Genomic DNA, 15,999 nt, shown 5'->3' on the forward strand with positions numbered 1-15,999 from the left:
AAATGTCAGTGTTTAATATCCAGGCAAGGCACAGGATTGACAATGTGATTTTCCTTTTTCTTTTATTTACCGGCTTATTTTATGTATATTGTTCGTCCACTGACGTCATTAAATATTCCACTGCTTCTTCTATTTTTTAAAAGGATAATCAGGACAGTTTTAGATCAGTTTCCACCAACCTGCACAAACCTTGAGACCATCGTCAGTCGCGTTTTTTCAAATATGCTCCATTCGTTTGTCTTATTGCATGGCAGGCTTGCTAATCAGTGCGGCACGTTGTTAATTTAGCGCAATTAAAAATAATGTGTGGCAAATTTTTGGTTACTTAATCTTGATATCTGTTACAACCTTTGAATTGATACATTTCGCAGTTGTGCCACTTCTTTGTTAATTTTTTTAATCAAATTTTTGCTTACCGTTTAGTTTCCCGTTTTTTCCTCCCTTTTGTGGTTCCTTTGATGGTCCGATACAGCGTAATCATTTTGGTAAAATCACTGAAACACTGGGAAACTTACGAAAAATCGAAAACAGGCGCGCCAAAGTTGCGAGTACCGCGCGCCACCCGCAGTGGTCGGGTACCACCAATGGTACCGCTTACGTTAAGAAGTGAGTGAACACTGAACAGCAACAAGAGGTGCGTATGAAAATTGTTAGGCGCACTTAAGAAAGGGGCGAATAATTTTCACTATCAGTTTAGGATACGTCGGGTACCATTGTTACTATGGATTCCATTTTAGGAAGTTATTGATTTATGGACTCCCTAATGTAAAATATCTAGTACCACTTATTGTGTGCGAGTTAAGCAATCAATCTTTATTTCCGTCTCGGGGCTTTTCACGAGCGCCACCATAATAAATTATCGATGATGGTACTTCAGTCCACACCAAAGGCATTTGGTGTACACGCTGCTTTTCATTAGTTTTACCATTTGATGTGTCGTTTTATTATTTTCATACCGCAAATCGCACACACATTTTGACAAGTGATTTGAGATAGCAGGAACCTTTGTGCATGGGAACTGTTTATCTAACCTTTCTTCGTTTTTCACTTACAGGGTATCTATCCAGTTTTCAGTGACATATTGTAACTGGGATCATAGAAGACTCCTTTTCTTAATTTTATCTAGTGATATTTTGGACAGTAATAAAGTATAAGAAGGAAAATGATATCGTAAGCGAGTGTTTACTTATTTCAAAAACTATACCTATCATGTAAAAAATTTTATACAGAGTGGTGAAAATAAGGTTTAAGAGGATATTTAAACTTTCTTTTATTTCTTCGTTTAAACAAAAAGTTGAGAACGCTTTGTTATTGAGATACACAGTGTTTGTTTCAGAACTACTCTATATTTTGAGATATTAAATTGAAATTTTGGGCATACAGTAGTATCCTAATTGTTGTTAAAGTCTACATGGGGTACGTTTAAATAATATAAATATAAAAAGAATCTGTTTATAAAAATAGATTCTAGAGGAACAGATACAGGGTTGAGAAGTACAGGGTCGGACAACATATAGAAGTACAAAACTAAAGACAGAAAAAGATAGACAGACGTCAAGCAAAAAGGAACAACATACTTTTCAATCGTTAGGCATTATAGTCTGTCACCCTATGGATACATGAGATATATGCATTAGAGATCCACATAAGTTCCACAGAATAGCCACTGGATGTCCATTCGATACTACGTATGTCAGACGGGCGGACAGCTCTTTGACGTCCATTGTTAATTCATATAAATACCTTATATGAACACCATGTGGAGATTAAATGAAACAACACAAATTACTTAAAAAAGCTTTTAAACAGTTTTTGTGAAAACGAACATCATGAGCCATAATCATTAACCATAAACACCTTTCCTTAATTTGGCATTGCTGGAAAACCAATCCTGCGGCTCTGCACTTGTCTCTGTAATGCAGGCGGAGTTTTACTATATATAATCAAGCGACATTTCAAGATTACCTGATTGTCTATCAGTGTTACTATATCAACCATATATCAGACTATAATATGAGCCAGTATCAACATTAGTCAGTACTAATCAGGACAAGCAGAGCTTTGGTTTCCTTCCAACATTCGACATTAAACCGAAGACCAAGGAAAGTAATGGCACTAAATACCAATTTCACGGCCCCACCACATAGTAGCGATCGATGACGCCATTTGTTTGTGCTAGGGGCCTGATATTGCAAATGACTTCCATGTCTATTATCTCACAGCGAGATGTCTGATTTAAAACTGAATTCTTTGCGTCGGTACGACCACATGATGAAAACAAAGTTTTCCACCTTTTAAATAGCTTTTGCTTGCTTATTGGCAGAAATCCATCCTTATACCAACCGCAATTTAATTATGCTGATATAATTAACAGGGTTGAATTTTGTTATTGTTACTCGTAATTTATGACACGAATTAACACTATTTTTAACACTTTAATAATTTTAATACGTCAAAAGAAAATTATATTTTTAACACTCAAAAATAAAATATCCATTGAATTTTTAGTGGATATCTACGTCTGGAATATCCATATGAAAGCTTTTTATGTACATACAATGAATATTTACAATTTATCCAGAGACACGTCACAGATCACTTGGGCTAATGGTGTATATTCAGTAGGAAACTTGTGTCTTGTTAAATAGGCAATCTGTTGGATAATCTTCTGGTCATAAAACGGAAAAGCGAAAGTTTTTGGATAAACGCATCTAAGCAGTTGGTCGACTTAGAAACCTGCAAGAGCCATTTTTCGTACGCTCGAACAAAAAAAACAATCAAAATTTTAATGATTTTTTTCCTTGGATTTCAATAAAACACATACTTTTGGTATAACATTGAGATCTGTAATTACAGTAAAAAACGATAATTACTATAGCATTGCATCCAAACGCATTTTTGGCTGCGAAAAAGCACAATACTACAAAGTAAAAAAATGAATCATGGAATGAAATATTGTGTAATACCGATAAAATAAACACATAACAAACCGGACGGACACGATTGTTCATTGCATTCAACCTATATTGGCACTAACAGTCTTTAAAGCTTATGACGAAAATCATTGGCAAAACTTAAGACTAGTCAACTAAAACCGTCACACATCAGTATGTGGAACGCCCTGCAACATCGCCGTTTGCGATCTACTCCTTGTCCTAAGTTGTCCCACGGGGGTACCCCTTTTCTGAAGTACGTCACTTGTAGGGCTTGGAGTAACATTTCCATGCATTTCTTTCATTGATACAGTTTGCAGAGAAGAGCCACTGTTGGTTCGAGTCATTTGAGGCCGAATTTTGTCTGTGTACTCTTCAGGTCTTGGCCCTCGGGTGTTTTCGATACCATCGTCGTTTTCAGTCTCAGAGGTGTACAGAAAGTTGTTGTAGTATCGATCGTTTGATCTGAAAGGAAATGAGAGTTTGTAGAAAATTATTGAGAGAAAGAAATTTGTCAGAAAAACCTTTTAGATCTTTATAGATCTTTACTGGATGTAACTTCCACCAGAAGGTATATTCTAGGGTGTTAGATTTCCCAATTTATCTAATGTTAATATGTAAATACGTGTTAAAATGGTTTAAAGTTTTTCACTATATACTGTTTGAGTAGATCTGTTTACCCTGTGTTGATCTGCGGCCGGCAAATCGAACATTACATTATCTGATACTCGTTGCTAAACAATCTTATTGAATGTTAATTAAAGATAATTTCAAACATTACAATTAATTTTTTTGCATGTACATAAATAGAAATGTTTATAACAAATATTTGTAAAATGTGTAGTAAATGCATTTAGTACTGGCAGGTTTCTATAAGTAATTATCTGCGTTCGCCATATTTTCAAGTAACATAGTTTGTTTTGATCTATAATCAACACAGAATACAGAATTTTTATAAATTAAGCGACAGAATGAAATTAAATAAGTTAAGGTATATATTATTATCCATTAAATGTTGTTACAGTACTTGTCGACATTTTCTAAACTCCGTAAAGACTCATACTGCAGGGAGCTACCCACTGGACTTGTGACATAAATAACTCTTAAAACATGTTCACATTTATTTACACTGCTGCTTGGGGTTTTGAGATATAAAGTTCAATTTCAATTTGAAAATATCGGAATAATAGGATGAAAACATTTCTAAATTGCCTTGAAAGTAATATGAATGCATTGTCGGTAATAAAACAGTTGGGAGGTTAAATGAGAACCTAAATCCAGAAAAAGTATTATCCCGTGAATTTACAAATCGAACAACATTGGCCTGCCATTAAGGAAATACTCTGTATATGAAAGCTTTTATCTCAGGCAATTCTAGGCTAATCAGTTCTACACTAATTAGTTAACAGAAACATGCAGCTATTAATCTAAACTAGTGAAACTAGCTAATCATTATTATTCCCTTTAACTACTACAGTCCCAATAATGTTTTGAAAGTTTCCTTTACCTGTCTTACCTCTTTGCGTTTCTCCACAGCATGCAGCAGAGGACCAGGAGAACTATCAGTAGCAAGCAGAACCCGGACATTGTCCAAAAGGCGATTTGTAACGGTGCACGAGGTTCCCACCAGAACTACATAAATATATTGATTACATATATATCATATGTTTCTCAAAAAAAAATCAAACATACCTCAGTTGTGGGTGGGTACGTAGGTACCAAATGCCCAACAAGCTGTGGAACATACTCCATCCAAAACGCAGATTCAGTCTGTCGATAATTCCACATAATGGATGAATTAAACGTAGTATTGAGATTTAAATATTTCAAGTTGCCATTGGTGGCTTCTTCGAAATGTATTCCTAAAATTTGAGTGTGTGTGGGATTTCCGTATCTGGCGAAGTTGGTATACGCCTGCATGAAAAAGTGGCTCATGTTCCTGTCGTTGTTGGTCCATTGGTTTCTGACAAACCTTTCTTTGGAAGGCAACATTTCCACGTCCATAAATGGAGCTCCGCTTAAGAGGTAGTGTTCAATATTATGGGGCACTTTCCTCCATTCGGGTAATTTAAATGAATCTATTGTGGTGTTTAGAACATACATAAAAACTGGTACGTTTTGCTCTACCAGTAATTTTACTAATTTATCATTAGGAGCGGTGTATAGGAAGTCGGTCAATAGCTGGATATATTTTTCCCTGATCATAGTTGTATTGCGTCGGTCAGGCCAATAGGTGTACATGTACTTAATGGCGTCAAAGATTCCATTGGGATTTAGTGTATAATTGTAACGACGTACTAATTCCCAGACCTTTTGATCAAAAAACTGTTGATCTATTTCAAAAAATTTGTCCTCCAGGGTTTTATTGGAAGCTAAAGTATTGTTCAATTACTTTCCTCAAATTTAGTCAAAAGCGTAAACTTACTAATAAAATTTGCTCCTTCCTGAAGAGTCACCCCAGTCATATATCTTAGTCCAGGATTAAACATCCTTTTTTTAATAAAACTTTGCGCGCTTTCATTCATGAAATGCCAGTTTTCCTCATACCAGCCCTCATAGTAGGGCATTGAAACATTCATTTCAATAACAGGAGCCCAAGGAAATAGTCCTACATCAGGAGGAAACTCCACATTTCCAATTTCAAAAGCACTTCTAGAGTTTTGGAGGCAATTCATCAATCTCCAAGAAGACTCAGTAGGACAACCAATTTGTTTACCGAATACTAAACTCGTGTTTTGGACTCTGTATTTGTCAAAGATCATGGACCAATCTGCTGCAGCTGATCCACTCTGTTATAAAACTGTATTACTTATCACAAAACCTGAATTTAAGGGTCCAATTATTAATGTGCGGTTAATTATAACTGCAAGTTAGTTTTCACTGACACCAAGAATTTGACATCGGGTCACTCTAAGACTGAAATTACTACCACAGTTGTACTAAATATATGAATAGTGCAATTAATGTTTTAATGTTTAAAATCAAAAACATGAAATCCACATGTTTAGTTTTAATAATGTCGACATCCCAAATTAATCTACAAGTAGTAATTTACCCATCATTCCTGAAACCCCCGTATTACGCCGATTTGGTGGCGTTAGAAAAATTTCAATTTCGACTCACAAACTGCAAGTCCCTTTGAATTTTCTTTTGACAAAATTATCATAGAAAAATGCTTCATTATTATTTGTTATCTGGCTAATTACATATGTAACCGGCATGTAGGCTATGTTTGAACGATTTTATGAAAATTAGCTTGCAGAAAAAGCACCACATTAATAATAATTTAGCCCTGATTAAGTTGTCTGTACTGTACTAAATTACCTGAGCTATCACTTTGCTAACAATATTTCTAGTTTGAGGGGCTACCATCAGCAACCCTGCAGACGCAGCTCCAGCCCCTGGTCCAAACAACGTAATAGAATCCTTGTCTCCATTAAAATTTTCCGCATTTTCATACACCCATTTCAAGGCCATGGCCTGGTCCAGAATCCCGTAATTTCCAGGGGAATTCACATCTCCAGTACTCAGAAATCCTAGTGCTCCTAGACGGTAGTTTATACTAACCACAACCACTTTGTAAAATGTGGCCATTATATGCCCAGGAAATAAATTTGAGGTTCCATGGATAAAATTCCCACCGTGGATATAAACCATTACTGGATACTTTTGGGACACGCTTTCTCGCTAAAAAAAGTTTGCTATTAGATGAAGAAATCTTTAATTGAAGCTGTAACAGACCATATCTGGAGTATAAACATTTAAGTATAAACAGTCTTCATCCATATCCCGTACTCCTGCATTAGCTCCAGTGTAGTTGACTGGTTGAGGACAGGCAGGGCCGAAATCTACTGCTTGGAGAAGCTGCCAACCTCTATGAAGTCTTGGAGGCTAAAATAGAATAATATAATATTCACGGACCAAAACAAAAGCCAACAAGCTACCTTGAATCTGCCTTCTACTATGGGTGGTTGCGCATAAGGTATCCCCAAAAACACACTGGTTACCCCCATTTGACGTTCAATAAATTCAGCTCCGGGCCTGTAGCTAGATTCTGGGTTAGGATTGTCGAAGAGGTATACTAGGAAGCCTTGGATTTCTCCATGGGTGGTTTGTGCGAAAATATCTCTTTGAAGCTCTTTGGTTTGTTCCCTTCTTTTGCCTTGAAGATCTTCCCTCCATAATCCGAGTACACCCGGGAGGATTGGTTCTGGATTCCCTTGCTGAGATCAAGTAAATGACTAAGATAATTTAAATATACACTGCTCAAAAAATTAGTGGAAATTTTCAATTTTCCTGATTAATCTGTGACATAACAGAAATTTGTTATATAAATATGCTAAACATTTAAAATTAATGGTAATTAACTAATATATAAAAAGTTCATCATGTTTAAAGTCATATGGACAAGTTTATATATTTATTGCTGGAACTACAGGTAATGAATGAATGCACTGTACAGTTCCTTTTAAAAATAATATTTTTATTAAAAAATTATAGAAATCTTATGTTAATAATGCATTTGATCATTCCGGGCTACTAGACTGGCTCGACATCTTGATGACATTGATCTTATCAAATTTGCAAGGAGATATAGAGGAATTTGGTTCCATTTTTTACAAAGAGCAATTTGAAGTTCAGGAATCGTTCGTGGTGCCAAATTCCTTTCGTGATTCGTCTTCTTAGAGCATTTCATGCAAAAGCTCCGTGGGATTAGCATCAAGACACCTTATTGGCCAGTCCATTCTTTTTATTCTGCCATTATATAAAAAATTATCCGTTATGTTTGCTTTATATGGGCGAGCATTATCATCCATTAAAATGAATCTTTCCCTTATTGCTGCTGCGTAAGGAACAACAACAGGATCAAGAATATCATTTAAATACTTTTGAGCGGTTAGAGCATCATTCTCAATAAAATGGTGGTCGGTATGACTACCTGTGCTTATACCAGCCTATACAATTATTCCACCTCCCTTATATTGGGTAACTTCCCGTACAAGTTGTGGATAATTTCTTATATTGGATTCACACCTAAGCAAAATAGGTTGGTTATCTGACTGCAAAGTAAGTCTGGATTCGTTGTCACTGAATAATTCTCGAGCCCAGTTATCCTCGCTCTAATTTAATATGTTCATTTGCCCATATTTGTTTCGCTCTTTTATGAACTGCGGTTATTGGTATGCAAACCATAGCCCTATTGGCAGGTAACCCAACGTTGTAAAGGCGATTTCTTATTATTTGTTTTGAAATTAGTCTCTCAATAGCAGGAACAAATTCATTTCGGAGCTTTTTTGCATTTAACGATCGATTTCTTCCCGCAAATTGTGAAAAATAACTGTCATCTCTAGGCGATGTTTTCGACGATGGTTTGACCTTACCTCTGACAAACGTTTCCAGTTTGCAGGAAACGATTTCAAAGTCGTGAAATGAAACCTTGATTTATCCCAAACACTTAGGCAACTATTTGCGTGCCTGGTGTTTGGGATGTGCGCCCATCTTCGAGCTGTCCAATGGCTCGCCAAGTCTCAGATTCCAGTAAATCATGGTGGTGTTCCATTTTTTTCTGTTAAATATGTTTAATACTTCAACAACGCAAATAAAATTTTACTACAAACCGAAGACCTGCAACACGTATACCTTTGATGCACAAACAGGCTTAAACTCGCACAAATAAAGTTTGGAACAAAAACTTGAATGCCTTTATGCAGAAAGATATTTATTTACTGTGTAAAATATCTTAAAATATTTATTGAATGATATGGAAGATTTTTAAAATTTAATTTTTAAATATCCGTTAATTGTTTTGTCCAGAGTAAATTATGGACATAGAAAAGTAGTCATTCACTAATCAAATGTATTCTACAATTTCTACAAATTCTACAATGTTTCTTGAAAAACCTTATTCCATTTTCTTCAATTTAGAATAAGGTAAAAGGGTAAGAATTTTTTACTGAACACTGCAACATCAAGATTATTTGGTTACTTGCCCATAGTTGTTCCAACTACCACAACGTATTTTTCGTACGTGTCGTAACTTTTCAAATTGTAAAATTAATAAGTAAAATATTTACTGTTTGTTATATTTATCATTGCTAAGACCTTAAATTTTTAGAAATCTTCAGAAACTATTAAATTTATGATAAGAAACTCTACATATTTATTAATGAATTTTCAGATTTTGCAAATACTATTTCCCGTGAATATTAATCTTGGTATATTTTTTAATAAAAATGCATTTCTTGACACTTTTTTTAACAGTTTTCGCGACATTTAAACTTGATATTAGGCAGCTTTCGCACCTCTAGGCCTACAACTCGATGTTTTTTGCAAACTTTCATGTTTCACCTATTCGAGACAATTCTACATATGGAATTTGAATTTTAACAATTCTCAAATCTAAATGTTTGGCCATATTAAATCAACCAAACTTCCAAAAGGTTTATAATAAAGACTAATTAACTAAAAATTGTTATTTGCGCATTGTCGCCAAAACAGCTAAAACCCATTTTGTAAACCTAGTCACTTCTGTGCCAACTTGCCCCTTTTAATAGACCACCCACCAAACAGAGGATATTCAATGTCTTCTGGGCAGCTGCATTTTGGCTGTTGCGTGAGTTTACTTGAGATACTGTATTAACTGGTAAAACTTCCTTTATTATTGGATTGTAATTGATGAAGATATTTATTAACAAATAATTTAGTAAATCTACTTGGTAATTTGTGTTATAAATGATTACCGCAGTTGAGTTCCGAATCCATCCTTAACAAGATGACTTTTTAAATGTATTTTATTTTAACCAAGCATAACAGAACAACGAAGTGATTGAGCCCTAACGCATTTGCATAAAATTTTTGACTCACCCTATCGTACACGAACCTATCATCCTGGCCTCGTATTCTAGGATCTCCAGGCATCCCCCCGTAGTAATCATTTTGCTGGCCATACCTGCGACCTTTGTATACGTAGGTCCTATAGTCTTTATCTCCAGGATTAGGAATATTATACCCGTAGGGCCCTTGCGGTTGGTAAGAGTATGGATATAGGGGCGGGTTTGGATTCTGTTGATAGCCGTAGCCCCATTGATTGTACTGGCCCAGAATTATGTCACTCACAAACACAATAACTAACAACAAAACCAATTCGATCTGTTGTTGTCGGTACACCGCCATGTTGGACTGTTTACTACAGCGGCAACGTTTCGTTTACCTGGCTGACGTCATCGCAGGTGAAAACCGTTCTTGCCCGTAATATGACCGCACCTTGGGCAGGTACGTACTGCGCTAATTTGACGACACAACTATGAAGACGGTACCACTAAAACTACGAAATGTGTAAATGATCAGTGTCTGATTAATGTGACACACTTTATTCTGAGAATAATGTTGTTTATCTGATGATGGCTTATCTCGCTTAGGAAATAACATGGGAACAATGAGAGCATGTGCTATGACACATCGGTTAATTATTTCTCTTGGTGGAGCTTAATTGGCGGTCAAATTGTCTTTTAACTTTAGTTGCCGTTAATTTGTCTCTTTTATGCCAGCAAAGTTCAGTCTTGTGATGGACTAACCGAAATAGAACGTTGTGTGATACGTTATCTGATAAAATGATTTGTAAATTTTTACAATATTTATCAGTATTTGCATTAAATTTTCTATTAAAACGCGTCTTGAATTAAGAAGACCGAATTCTAATCAAAGCCGGAATTCCAAAAGTTTTCTGTCCGAAAAATGGTTTTGCGCCTAAAAATCTCCGAATAATAAGTCATGTATTTTACGCTCAATGCAGGATTTATATTTCTTCCTCATAAATTTTTACCGAGAAGTTGAGCAATTTAATGATTTGCTATTGAAAAATGATTTTCGTTTTTCAAAAAAGCAGTGACGTGCCAGTATTTTCTTCAAAAATGTTCAATGATCTGTTGGTCACCTGAACTGAAATCGCTTTTCTTTAAATAAAATCATGTGTCAACCGTAACTATTAACGGTTATAAAATTTTGTTTCTCAAAGGTTAATAAATTTTCGCGTTTATTTAAGTAACTTTTTTGTCTCTCGCATTTTGTATATCTGTAATTTATTTTGCAGCAATTTGCAAAAGAATGAGAAAAAATTCTTCACTTTTACTATTGTGCTTCAATAGGTATTCGGAATACACTAACTCAAAAAACATGGAACTTTGTATAATGATCTAGGTTTTTTGTAAGGTTTTCATTAAATATTAAATTATTAAGTTTTCCGTGCGACCAGGGGCAGAATGACGGGTTTTAATTGGGGAAAAAAGTAGTAGGGTCCTCTAAATTTTTAAATACTTTCTGCAATAACGGTAAAAATGGAACATTTTCTCTGATACTTATGCAAATTATCATTTTACAGAAACATTTTAGGGCGGTAAAACAGGGTCGGACCCCTCAGAAAATAACACTCTGGAGATTTTCGAATTGAATTTAGAGGCCAGTTGATATGGACTCTTGTGAGAAAGGTACGTTTCAAATTTAAACTAAACAACTCGAATATGGGAAGAGGTGCAAAGAAAAAGTAAAACACACTCCAAATTTTGTATGGTTTCTGTATGTTTACTAATATATGTTTTTCAAATAATGTTTATAAAATCTCCTTATATTGCGATTTTCTATCATCCCCTGAAAGAATGCAGGTTAAAACTGAAACATCTTGTATATAGTTTCCTACGAAAAGGTAAAGCTTTAACATTGGGAACTAAGCGATAATTGTGTTCTAAAATTTTGAAAGCACGACATCATCAAAACTCAAAATACTTGTAAACCCATAGTGATAGTTATGGTTTTTTTTCTGTAATATACATACATATACAGGGTATTTCCAAAAATGTCGGCAATATCTCGAAAATGAAAAGTTCTCGTCAAAAGATTGTACTTATGCTTGTAAATTATTTTCCAAAAAGCTTACCTTTACGGAAATGCAGCTCTTCAAAATTTGATAGCGGCATGATATTTTCTAAATCAATGTTCTTCCTATTGATGAAATTTAATGAGTTTTGGGTTACTCTTGTATCATACAAAGGTTAATAAAATAGGACCTAAACCTTCTTTTTACATCTCCGGTGAGGTTACCCTCAAATTCTTTATCCCTAAACTTTTAAAGTCTTGGGTTTTCTAACCGTCCTATGGGTTTCTAGATTTCCTGCATACCTAAGAAAGAACTAGAAAACTACTCTTAGTTAATGTATAAAAACCAAACCTTTTTGCAGAAAAACACCATTTTGTGTGTGTTAAAGGGGACATTTTATAAAAGTAATGGAATTTTGCGTGTATTTTTTACTCTGTCAAAATAAACAATATTTTTGCTTCAAAAAATTATTAAAAATAAATTTATTATTCTAATATAAATTCATTAAATTTGACCAACTGGAGAAAAGTTATTTAGAAAATACCATTTTCGCTGTCAAATTTTGAAAAGTTGTTCTTCTGTAAGGATAAGTTTTTGGAAAACAATTTATAAGCATAAATATAATCTTTTGACAAGATCTTTTCATTTTTGAGTTATTACCCACATTTTTGGAATCACCCTACTATACTTGTATTCAATAATATACTGTATGAAACTTCATCATCAAAAAATGGAGCCAAGTCTTAAAAGGAAATATATCACAAATTCAATTTAAAAAAATTATTTATCATTAATCTTTAATTATCAATCATAAACATCATATTATGAAAGTTCAAATTACTCGAAAAAAAATTCCATAATATATTCTAGCTTTAATCTATTCGAAAAAATGAAGTTTTAGCGTCTCATATCAAGCGAACATAATTTTCCTTAATTGAGAAAACTTGGTTTAATGAAGCTTGAAGTTTGCAAATTTGAAAAGTCCTCCTTGCAACCCTCTAATTAAAATTGATTAAACCCATGCGTCTCAAATTCCTTCCATCCACGGCTTGGTAATGTGAAGTAAGAAATGAATCTATGAACGCAGTCGTGCCATGTGCCCAGCAAATACTCTACTTTCTGCCATTGGGCGCTAATAAGAAGAGTGGGAGTCTCGTCCATGTGCCGCTATCATTTGAAATTCCAGTGCCACTTGGGGCTTTCGGGTGTGCACGGCGGGTTTTTCGAAAATGACGGACAACTTAAATTTTGAATACGAAAACTTAGAATATCATCTGGTGACTCTCATGGAGAAACTGGAGGGTATTCGCCGTGAAAAACTCAGTTCTTCGCGAGTAAAGAAAGTGTCTTTTCAAGTCGAACTTCGAACGTTCGAATTTTGGAAGGCGGTCATTTCGGAGTCAGTGGCCAGTTTTGTGTATACTTTTTTGGTTTGCGGGGCCAATGCCGCCTCCAGGATGGGTACTACCAGTCCTGCCAGCGTTTTCTTGCTCACTGCCATGACTTCCGGGTTTGCCATGGTCTTTTTAACCCAATTCTTCGCTAACATCTCTGGTAAGTTTTAATCACTCCAATGCGCCCAATTAAGGTTCATTACGCCGAAGCCGCACTTGTTTGCCTTGCACAAATTAAGGGCACTTAAATTCCTAACTTTAAAATTCATTTATTTACTCAGCACTTTTATCTTAATATAAATAGCATTGAACTTCGGCACATCTGCGTGCATCAAGGCTGTAACATTTACACTTTAAGAGGAGTTTATTTTAATTGCGCACTCCTCGGAATTCTCATATTACTCTTATCATAAATCGGAATTTTTAATTTGCCAACGGGCTATCGTAACTGGTTTTAAGGGTGTTTTGAAGTTGAAACAAGACCATTTCGACGTTGATACATGTCATATTACCTTTGCAAGGTTTTTATAATAAATTCTGCATTTAATTATCAGCTTTTTAAACAAGATTTTTTTTAGTGTAAGTGGTTTTATTCTGCTTTGCCTTTATATTTCGGACAGTAAAAAACTGTTTGATTTGGTTCTATTTGAGATCAACGCACAATTGAATACATGATTTTAATTAATGCGAAATCCCATGATACCTTTTTTTAATAAGAAGTAATCGTATTTTTAATTGGCTCCACATGCACCATTGAAAAGGCTCCTTCTGAAGTGGATCTTATAGGTATTCGTCTGTGTATGTTTTAAGGATTTCGGGCATTTTTGCTTGCAGGAGCTCACGTTAATCCTGCGGTTACCATAGCAATGGGAGCCATCAAGAGGATATCGTTTTTGAGGACTTGCATGTTCATGATATCTCAGTGCGGGGGCGGCATAGCCGGAGCAGCTTTCCTTTATGGGTAAGTTCGATCTTAATTAGGGTGGAAATCTTGTTGGGAGGTATGCTTTGACATATTCCAAAATAAGGATAAATACTTTCGAATTAGGGTGAAATGCAATTTTTTCCCCTCTTTGCCTATAAACAATTTTTCTTTATCAAGCAAGTTCAATTTATACTAGCTTAAAAGCTCGGTATACGGAACTCGTAAAAATTTAACTATATGCAGGATGTCCCAATTCTGCGTTTATGATGAACTGGCTTTTATCTGCCATCGAAGCAATAAGCTAAAAAATATCTCAGCTTTTTTTAAAGAACAACGGCAATCCAATTTATGATTCGGCATCTTATCTATATAAAAAACCCGAGCAAGCTGCACAAAAACCCTCGCACGTGTGCGAAGGAACCACCTGGTCTTTTCCTGGGTCCTCTACTGCAACCATTTCCTTTGCCTACTTGGGTACAAAAATCCCTTCTGTCTGATTCATTATCTTTGTCTGGTTTAGACATACAATTACAGAGAAGTCTCTGCTTGTTATGTTTTCAATTTTAGTTAATAGTATCGCGGTTCGTGCTTCAAATACCGCGGTTTTCCTCCGACAAAACGCAAATGAAGACTTGCTTTTCATAGGGTGTTTATATACATAATAAATATTTATTTTATAACCAGCACAACTGTTCGCTCGCTTTTTTATGACCTACAGAACAAGTGTCCGTAATATGATAACATACGTTGAGAATATATGGCATTGTTGCCAAATATAGTCTCGTAATCAATATGAATTTTCGGGTATAAACTATTTATACAAAAACATAATGATGCATGGTATGTATGCGAAATTTTGTCTTAAAACTAATAAATGTTTTACCAGCAAAATTTAAATTATCCAATTATTCACCGGAAAAAAACACTAAATAAATTCTTTCGAAGTTTGAAAAATTTTATATTTTATATGTTAGTAGAGGATGGTTGAGTACCTGCTTGGTTTATTATCTTATGTGAATATAAATATTCTCATTTAAGTTTCAAGTTTATTAAAGAACTTATTTTACTGAAAACTAGTGTATCTACCCCCCCTTACTTTATGAAGTTATCCCTATTTTATTATTCTGAATCTATATAGTTTCCTCTCAAATTTAGTCTATTAACTCCATTTTAACGATGTTTTGTCTTAAAATTTGCAACCCGTTTGAAAATAATTTTACCTATATTTTTATCTACTATATGTGATATTTTGGCTGACAATTTCCGAATAATTTCTCTATATTTGCATTTAAGTTTATCCATTTTATCTTTTTAGCATTTTATTCATTTTAATATGCACTTTGTCCATTTTACCATTTTTTTGCCTTAAAATGCACAAGGTATTTTGACTTGAACTTCTTATTATATTACTGATATTTTGCTTGCAAATTTGATCCATTTTAATAATATTATTTTGCCGATTGTAGATAGTAACTTGAAAGTATTTTCGCGATGTTTTGCCTCAAAATGTATAAACTTGGAAAACATTTTCTAGGTCCTCATGAATTTTTATTCATTGAATAATAAACAAAGCTAGAGTCAATGTTATTAAAATCTGATAACATCAATATAGAATGTTATCTTTTAACTTGTTTCTAAATAAGAAAATTATTCTGGTTTGGCAACAACGCACTAGCCGCAAGTGGCACTGAAACGAAACCATCCCTTCTGGTTAAGGGAAACAATTAAACAAAGGGCGAAAAAGTGCGACAATAAACAATATATCGAGTACAACGGCGTGAGTATGATAGCTGAGGTCGTCCCCAAAGGCAGAGGGGTCTCTCCTGTGGGTTTTTTAAATTTATTATTTCCCCAGGAATCTCCAGGGAGATGAGCTTT

The 15,999-nt window shown here is 34.7% G+C and overlaps 4 protein-coding genes across 5 annotated transcripts in view; 2 read left to right on the forward strand and 2 right to left on the reverse strand.

Annotated features, from left to right (window-relative positions):
- exp (expansion) overlaps window positions 1-605 on the reverse strand; it is a 71,357-nt gene extending 70,752 nt beyond the window's left edge. Inside the window, exon 1 of the mRNA XM_066391306.1 lies at window positions 417-605. Coding sequence (XP_066247403.1) covers window positions 417-481 — 65 coding nt within the window. The 5' untranslated portion in view covers window positions 482-605. The remainder of the gene's footprint in view (window positions 1-416) is intronic.
- The window catches only part of LOC136409657 (zwei Ig domain protein zig-8-like), a 251,925-nt gene that overhangs the window by 63,078 nt on the left and 172,848 nt on the right, over window positions 1-15,999 (forward strand). The gene's annotated exons all lie outside the window — the stretch shown is intronic.
- Window positions 1-15,999, forward strand: part of bib (big brain) — a 55,574-nt gene that overhangs the window by 31,462 nt on the left and 8,113 nt on the right. The window contains exons 2-3 of the mRNA XM_066391305.1: window positions 12,890-13,356; window positions 14,031-14,157. Of these exons, the coding sequence (XP_066247402.1) occupies window positions 13,032-13,356; window positions 14,031-14,157 (452 nt within the window). The 5' untranslated portion in view covers window positions 12,890-13,031. The remainder of the gene's footprint in view (window positions 1-12,889; window positions 13,357-14,030; window positions 14,158-15,999) is intronic.
- Window positions 2,825-10,318, reverse strand: Gli (carboxyl ester lipase-like protein Gli). 2 transcript variants are annotated; one of them, XM_066390838.1, is made up of 8 exons: window positions 9,798-10,315; window positions 6,878-7,156; window positions 6,675-6,824; window positions 6,258-6,620; window positions 5,359-5,722; window positions 4,626-5,305; window positions 4,450-4,565; window positions 2,825-3,398 (listed from the first exon to the last, which is right to left on the reverse strand). In XM_066390838.1, exons 1-8 carry the CDS (start codon window positions 10,104-10,106, stop codon window positions 3,098-3,100), a joined length of 2,562 nt encoding a protein of 853 aa, XP_066246935.1. In that variant the 5' UTR covers window positions 10,107-10,315; the 3' UTR covers window positions 2,825-3,097. The 2 variants fall into 2 exon arrangements, with proteins under 2 accessions (XP_066246935.1, XP_066246936.1); XM_066390839.1 differs by having other exon boundaries at window positions 3,270-3,398; window positions 4,441-4,565; window positions 9,798-10,318.

This window comes from Euwallacea similis, chromosome 6 (genome assembly GCF_039881205.1).
Source record: "Euwallacea similis isolate ESF13 chromosome 6, ESF131.1, whole genome shotgun sequence".
Lineage (NCBI taxonomy): Eukaryota > Metazoa > Arthropoda > Insecta > Coleoptera > Curculionidae > Euwallacea > Euwallacea similis.

What these genes read in the sequence shown, in the direction of transcription:
- Gli (XM_066390838.1), bottom strand. Translation starts at nt 10,106, where the DNA reads ATGGCGGTGTACCGACAACAACAGATCGAATTGGTTTTGTTGTTAGTT. An exon ending in TAGTAGAAGGCAGATTCAAG is followed by an intron (nt 6,825 to 6,877) that starts GTAGCTTGTTGG and finishes ATTCTATTTTAG; the next exon opens with CCTCCAAGACTTCATAGAGG. An exon ending in TTAGCAAAGTGATAGCTCAG is followed by an intron (nt 5,723 to 6,257) that starts GTAATTTAGTAC and finishes GTTTTATAACAG; the next exon opens with AGTGGATCAGCTGCAGCAGA.